This window comes from Trematomus bernacchii, unplaced genomic scaffold (assembly GCF_902827165.1).
Source record: "Trematomus bernacchii unplaced genomic scaffold, fTreBer1.1, whole genome shotgun sequence".
In the NCBI taxonomy this organism is placed as follows: domain Eukaryota; kingdom Metazoa; phylum Chordata; class Actinopteri; order Perciformes; family Nototheniidae; genus Trematomus; species Trematomus bernacchii.
Window position 1 is genome coordinate 105,001 of NW_022987707.1, and position 7,500 is coordinate 112,500.

General features: G+C 41.1%; 1 protein-coding gene across 1 annotated transcript in view; it reads left to right on the top strand.

The window, feature by feature from the left end:
- fgfbp3 (fibroblast growth factor binding protein 3) overlaps positions 1 to 5,674 on the top strand; it is a 7,078-nt gene extending 1,404 nt beyond the window's left edge. Inside the window, exons 2-3 of the mRNA XM_034140664.1 lie at positions 3,402 to 3,681; positions 4,541 to 5,674. Coding sequence (XP_033996555.1) covers positions 3,407 to 3,681; positions 4,541 to 4,997 — 732 coding nt within the window. The 5' untranslated portion in view covers positions 3,402 to 3,406 and the 3' untranslated portion in view covers positions 4,998 to 5,674. The remainder of the gene's footprint in view (positions 1 to 3,401; positions 3,682 to 4,540) is intronic.
- Positions 5,675 to 7,500: the final 1,826 nt, after the last annotated feature.

Consider the following 7,500-nt stretch of genomic DNA (forward strand, 5'->3'; position numbering starts at 1 on the left):
ATTGTCTCTTTAGAAAGTGTGTTTTCCCATTTATTAGAAATGAAACAATGGTTATATCATTTGACTGTTTTGCTGCATGGTTTCGAAGTTCTCAAACTTTCCTGGAAATGAAGCAACTTTTTCAAACTACACAATGGTGTACATGCTAAATACATGTGTTAACTATGGCATAACAACATTGGGAAACAGTGTTATGTCCCCTAAAGCTCATTATGTATAACTTCTTGATATCTAATCAAATAGACTGGCAACAGGATCTTGTAGATGGACTTTTTACTTGCAAGAAAACTAGAATCCGTAATATTGAAAAGTCTTTAGTAGTCACAGATCCTACTTACTTACATAATTTCCTATGATTGACTCCTTTCTAATTAGTCAAAAATGAAACCATGGTTATATAATTGGACAGTTTTTCGAGTTTTTCAAAAATAAGTTCTCGAACTTTCCTTGAAATGAAGCAATTGTTCAAAATGACACGACGGTGTCCGTGCTGAAGTGAAGTCTACTTGGGTTACTGACACAGACAAATATATATGAGAACTCAATATACCTTGATATACAGTATATTCACAGACATTAAGATACTGTAAGACCTATAAGATAACCGGATCATTTCAATGAAGGGTTGGGGTAAGAAGCTAAGGTAAAGCTCAGAGGTATGGAGTTAAGATGAGAGTAATGTATTGTTAAAGTCTTGGTATATTCACTGCAGGCTCAACAAAAGTCTAAGAGTGTTGCAATGAGGTTAGGACAGACAGCAGGACACATTTGGAAATAAAGATGCAGACAAATTAAAGATAATAGTGTAATTGTGCCTAATTGTGAAGCCCGTTAATTTATGAAGGCTTTAACTGATCTAAACCCACCGCCGTGCTCCGGAGCAAGATGTCTTTTTTGATTTATTTCCCACCTCATCACTGCACAAACACAAATTATCGATGTGATTCATTATACAACCATGTAACCCATTTCGATATCATTAGCAGTTCAGGAGGGTTTAAACACTGACCTGAGGACACACACAGGACATACATACATGTATATCATTAATACACACTCTAATTACAAAGTAACAGAAATCACTGCGAGAAAAAGACTGTCCAAATATGCAGACCAGTTATTTTCGTGTATTGACTTAGTTTTAACTTTAGAAGTCTAGTAAATATGACATATGCATGAATCAGTGTTGACAGATCTGCAATAAACCATGAAGATACAAACTTGGATCAATGAGAAAGAAGCATGCAGGTATATTTGCTTCAACTAAGCTATGCTTTTGGAGAGCACACATGGCCTAACTCGCAAAGGAGAAAAACTCAAATTTGCTCCAAAATGATACAAGTTCTTCCTTCACCCATGCTTCACCCTTCCACCACATTTTATTAAAATCGGGCAAGTGATTTTTATGCTGCTGACAAACTGCAAACTTGAGCTCTTTGGCGGAGTTCAGAAATAATGCACCTTCTCTTCCTGCTGTTTTAAAGCTGCATGTCCGCTCCTTCTCTTCTTGGGAGAGAGTTTCTGACGCTTGGCTGATTTCCAATAAGCCGCCGACAGAGACTCACACCCCCACTCTGTGCTCATTGTCTGGGAAAGCTTTAGTGGTGTTTCGCCTCTTTTCGGCTTCATGAGCTGCTTGGTTTTGGTTCCTGTAAATATACAACACTTTACAACCAAATGCACAAATATACGGGTTTCTAGGTAGTCCAGCTGGTTAATCAGTGAGGTAGACTTCCTGTTGATCACTTTTAGTTTGAAGGTTTAAAATTGTCGTGTTGGAGGGTTTGATGACTTCCTGTCGGAAGGTTTGATAACTTCCTGTTGGAGGGTTTGATGACTTCCTGTTGGAAGGTTTGATGACTTCCTGTTGGAGGGTTTGATAACTTCCTGTTGGAGGGTTTGATGACTTCCTGTCGGAAGGTTTGATAACTTCCTGTTGGAGGGTTTGATGACTTCCTGTTGGAAGGTTTGATGACTTCCTGTTGGAGGGTTTGATAACTTCCTGTTGGAGGGTTTGATAACTTCCTGTTGGAAGGTTTGATAACTTCCTGTTGGAGGGTTTGATGACTTCCTGTTGGAGGGTTTGATAACTTCCTGTTGGAAGGTTTGATAACTTCCTGTTGGAGGGTTTGATAACTTCCTGTTGGAGGGTTTGATAACTTCCTGTTGGAAGGTTTGATGACTTCCTGTTGGAAGGTTTGATAACTTCCTGTTGGAAGGTTTAAAAACTTCCTGTTGGAGGGTTTGATAACTTCCTGTTGAAGGGTTTGATAACTTCCTGTTGGAGGGTTTAATAACTTCCTGATGGAGGGTTTGATAACTTCCTGTTAGAGGGTTTAATAACTTCCTGTTGGAAGGTTTAAAAACGTCCTGTTGGAGGGTTTGATAACTTCCTGTTGAAGGGTTTGATAACTTCCTGTTGGAGGGTTTAATAACTTCCTGTTGGAGGGTTTGATAACTTCCTGTTGGAGGGTTTAATAACTTCCTGTTGGAGGGTTTGATAACTTCCTGTTGGAGGGTTTAATAACTTCCTGTTGGAGGGTTTGATGACTTGCTGTTGGAGGGTTTGATAACTTCCTGTTGGAGGGTTTGATGACTTCCTGTTGGAGGGTTTAATAACTTCCTGTTGGAGGGTTTGATGACTTCCTGTTGGAGGGTTTAATAACTTCCTGTTGGAGGGTTTGATAACTTCCTGTTGGAGGGTTTGATGACTTCCTGTTGGAAGGTTTGATGACTTCCTGTTGGAAGGTTTGATGACTTCCTGTTGGAAGGTTTGATGACTTCCTGTTGGAAGGTTTGATAACTTCCTGTTGGAAGGTTTGATAACTTCCTATTGGAAGGTTTGATAACTTCCTGTTGGAAGGTTTGATAACTTCCTATTGGAGGGTTTGATAACTTCCTGTTGAAGGGTTTGATAACTTCCTGTTGAAGGGCTGCTAAACATTTGTTTTGATTGTGATATTTTACTTAAGTTAATGGACATTGATAATCTTGTCCGTAGTTCATGAAACTACTGTAGCTTCATTAGACATTATACATATTGGATATTACAATTTAAAAAAAGCAACCCAATGAAGTAAAAGGTTAGCCTTGTATGAACTCTACACGTCTCTAAATTGATATGATATAAACATAGGGTTAGTAAATAGCATTTTATTTCCACATCTAGCAGACAAACATCATGATCTTCCCAAATTAGGGGAAGTCCAATATTCCCTCTCCTTTTAGCTCTGCTTTTGGTCTCCACCATCTCCTGAGAAGAACTCAATATTTAGCTGATACATCTTTCCACTTGATCAGATTTAGAATAGGCTCAAACTGACATGTTTTCAATTAAAAGGATCCTAAATGTAACTGTCTTCTTCCTTTTCTCTTTCCTGTGTCCAAATGTGTCTTTGAAGCCACCATGAGTGTCCTGCGGTGCAGTTTCCTCGTCCTCATCGTCCTCTGCCTCCCCCTCCTCACTGAAGCCAAGCGGCAGCCGGGTGAAGGGAAACCGGACAAACCTCGCCAGCCTCCGTCCACGGCCCCGCCGGCCAAGAGACCCAGGAACAAATCAGTACCCCGATCCGGAGAGCTGACCACCAAGGAGGGCCACAGCTGCACCTGGCAGACATCGGGAGAAGGACTGGTGAGCCTGCTGGTGAACTGCAGCACAGAGACACTGGGAGAACCGCTGAGGTGAGGGAGGCTTTGAAATCTCACCTGACTGGACTGTCTCTAAGGTTGCAGTCAAGTGGTTTATCATAACATAATTCACTTATGTAGCTACAGCCTTTTCTCCACTTAAGGTTCAAACAATAGAGTGTTAGTTATTCCGGTTCAGCACTAGCAGCATCGTAAATAATGAGTTTGACTTGGGATCGTTCTCACCTACACTTCAGTGATCGGATGTTTTAACAGCATCTAGTCCGTTAGTGACTGCAGGAAGACATATCAAATGGGCCCAACATCTCATATGAGGACATGTTTAATAACTCTGTAGAGTCTCTTGGGGAAGATGGCTCTGCTATGAGAATCTATCAATTTTACGTTAGCTACCTATCTCACAATACAAAAGTGAGCTTTTTACTTTACAAGCTTGCTAACCTTTGCTATTGAAATGTATAAAAACAAGTTTAACTAGGGGCCACATTCAATGAACCTGTCAGTGTGGTACTTACCAAGCCAAAGTAAGCTATTAAACATTATCTATCTTTCTAACAAGATAGGGGATGTTAGACATCTGTCTAGCTATGAACAAATTGGTGGCTCTTTTAATTAAATTAGATTTAATATTTAACACCCAAAAGGTTTAACTTGCAGTTCGGACCTTTGTCTTTTCATTCTGGCAGTCAGCTTTAAACCAGAACCTTGTCATTTGTTTAATAGTTACTTTCATTACAGGAAGAATCTTTGTTTTGATTATCTCTGGGGTTTTTTCAAGTAAAAGTGGGTTCTTATTTAGAGAAATACCAAAAATAGCCTTCAATCTAACCATGGTGGCTACCTGTATTTCTGATTTGCTGGTAACAGTCTAGTTTCTCTGCGTATCCTCCAGGTACTGGTGTCGTTACGCGGGTAAACCGGACCTCTGCCAGGCGTACGGGGTGAAGTCCAGCCAGTACTGGAAGCAGCTGGTGGGGAAGCTGAAGAAGAGGCAGAACGCCTGCGATGGAGAGAAGGTCCTGAAGGCCAAAACCTGCAAGAAAGCTCCGTCTGAAGCCCACATGAAGATCGCCGAGCGAAGTGGAGAGGAGGAGAGGAAAGGAGGCAAGGAAGGAGGCAAGAAGAGGGAAGGAACGGCGGCCACGAAGACCTCAGAGGGAGGGAAGAGGAGGAAGAAGGACGAGGAGGAGGAAGAGGAGAAGAAGAAGAAGAAGACGACGACGACGGAGGACTGGACTGGGTTTGATGAAGAGGAGGGAGTGATGAACGACATGGCGCCCGTTCAGAGTTACTGCAGCGAGGGATGGACCTCCGTCTGCTCCTTCTTCGTCAGGTTCTTCGATGGTTGAGGGGAAAATAATGAAGGAAATGTAACAGAAGCTCTTTGAGGTGCGAGTTCACAATCTGAGAGCAGCCGTTTGACCGTACGGGAAACTCCAGGCAGCTCATCTGTACAAATATGTTTTTTTCCAGCTGCTTAGGTTAAAAATGTAGAATTTGAGGTTCATTTAGACGTAAAATTGCACTTTGTTAACATGAGTAGATAATGTTAGTGCAACAAATGAACTTGTATTTGTTGTTATAGTCGAACGACAATTGAAAACATGGCAATCTGAATCAAACGTCAAAGATCACACAGGTTTCCCTTTGCTGCTGTGAAACCACATGAAAACAATCTGATTACATTTGAGTTCAGTTTGTGTTATTTTAGCATATTTAGTTATCTCGTACGGAGTTTGTTGTGGTTTTGGTCTCTAGAAATGCTGTAGACCTTGTAATGTTAGAACTAGAAATTAAAAAGTGTTTTGTGAAGAACCAATCAGCGATCACTGACCATGGAGCTGATCATTTTGATTACTAGATAAATAGTTTATTTTTGTCATTAATATTTTCTATACGCGTTTTGTAACTCTTCTCTTAAAACAATCTGGTTTCTGTTGACGGAAGTGAAACCTTTTTTTATACTTTTCAAGTGATTTTAACACTGTTTCTGGAATTCAATAAAAACAAATGCTGAAAATGTCACCTCAGAGATGCATTTCATTATTTATTATTGTACAACCACGTGATATTTGGGGACCACCAATGAAAAGCTTTTAGTAATATTAGTTGTATGTGTCTGAAAATACAAGGATGCAGCAGCTCAGTAATAACATGGTAAATATGACATTATTTCACTGTGATCATCACCTTGTTATGACCAATACATGTCCAGTGATTACCCCAAAAGAAAACACCATTTCTGTATTTTTTGCAGAAATGTTTTCATTTTTCTTTTGCAAAAAGCATTGCATCACCCGAACTCGTATGTTAGGGGATGTGGGCGCTACCACGTAAAGTCGGTGAAAGCTTCGGGCTGTCCCATCGTCAAATCTTCAAGTTCTTCGTGCTCTAAGCAGCCATTTTCCGCCCTTTATGTAAACCTTCCGTAGCTCTGCATCTCTGCAGACTTTGACTGACAGACTGTTCATAGTTTGGTGACATGGAGCTGTCTGGAGACACGAAGTAAACATGATATTTTCCATTTCAACAAAAACAGGGTTTTCTGCTTTAAGGGGACATTAGGGCCCACGTCTGGTGACCTTTCAGGAAAACCATTCAGCCGTACATATTTTTCATTTCATTTCATAAAGATATGAATGATGGATGAGGAAGGGTTGTTCACAGCGACCTGGAGTTTCCCCTCGTCCTGTTTGTCCTCTTTACGACTCAGTGTTCACGTGCACAGGTCATAAAGAAATACCATCCACCTAGAAACATCTATTCACATAAACACGCACGCACGCACGCACGCACGCATGTATGGAAAGCCCAATGTGCCATAATACGCATACATAGTTTTGCGCGAATATACGGGGAGGTCCGTATATTCGCGCATAGTTTCGCGGACCTCCCCGTATATTCGCGCGAAACTATGTATGCGTATTATGGCACATTTGGCTTTCCATACACACGCACGCACGTGCGCACGCACACACACACACACACACACGCACACGCACGCACGCACACACGCACGCACGCACGCACACACACACACACACACACACACACACCTTCTGACGTGTCTGTTCTTCAGTATAGTAGAAGTGGAATAACTACGTTTATGTGGAAACGTGCAAAAAACTCTGTTAGCAAGAACCAGCATTTGCTGTTGTCGCTTCATTTGTGACGCCTACTAAAGGAGCTGAAAAAGTAAAGAAATAATAAATGGCAGCGCACACTTTGAAGATATAAACCCAGATTCTCGTCATGTCAACATCGTTTCTAAAGAAAGTCAGGAGTTTTACAAAACACTCTTTTCCAGTTACCGAAAATGACATCAACACAATTAGGAAACACCTGTGTTTGTGTGGTTTTAGCCTCACATCGATTCATTCTTCCTCATCTTCCGGTCATTAGGAGATGCATCCGCACTGTCCTGCAGAATAGCAGCAATGAGTGGATTTCTACAGCATGATGCTTCTAAAAAGAAAAGTGTCCTGCTCTCTGGAGCTGATGTCAGACAGCTTTGAAGAATTTGAAAAGTTCCCCACAAAACAAATCGATGGAGGATTCTGGACAACTGTCGCTTTGAGAGAAAGCTGCCAGCTTCACAGAGGAAGGTCAACGTTCCTGCTTCAAAAGGAGTGTTTCTGCACACTGTGCTATCCTCCAGAGACCTACTAAAGCAGGGGTAACAACAAGTGAAAACAGTCTAGTTCGGAGTAAATTCTAGCGCACTCGAGCTGGTTTCTCCATTCTTACCTACCCTACCTTTAAAGGAACATCCATAGATATTTGAGTCATATACATTAATTATGTAAAAGGAACGCGGTTTGAGGTTTAAAATGTTTTTTGGTGAGGATTTGA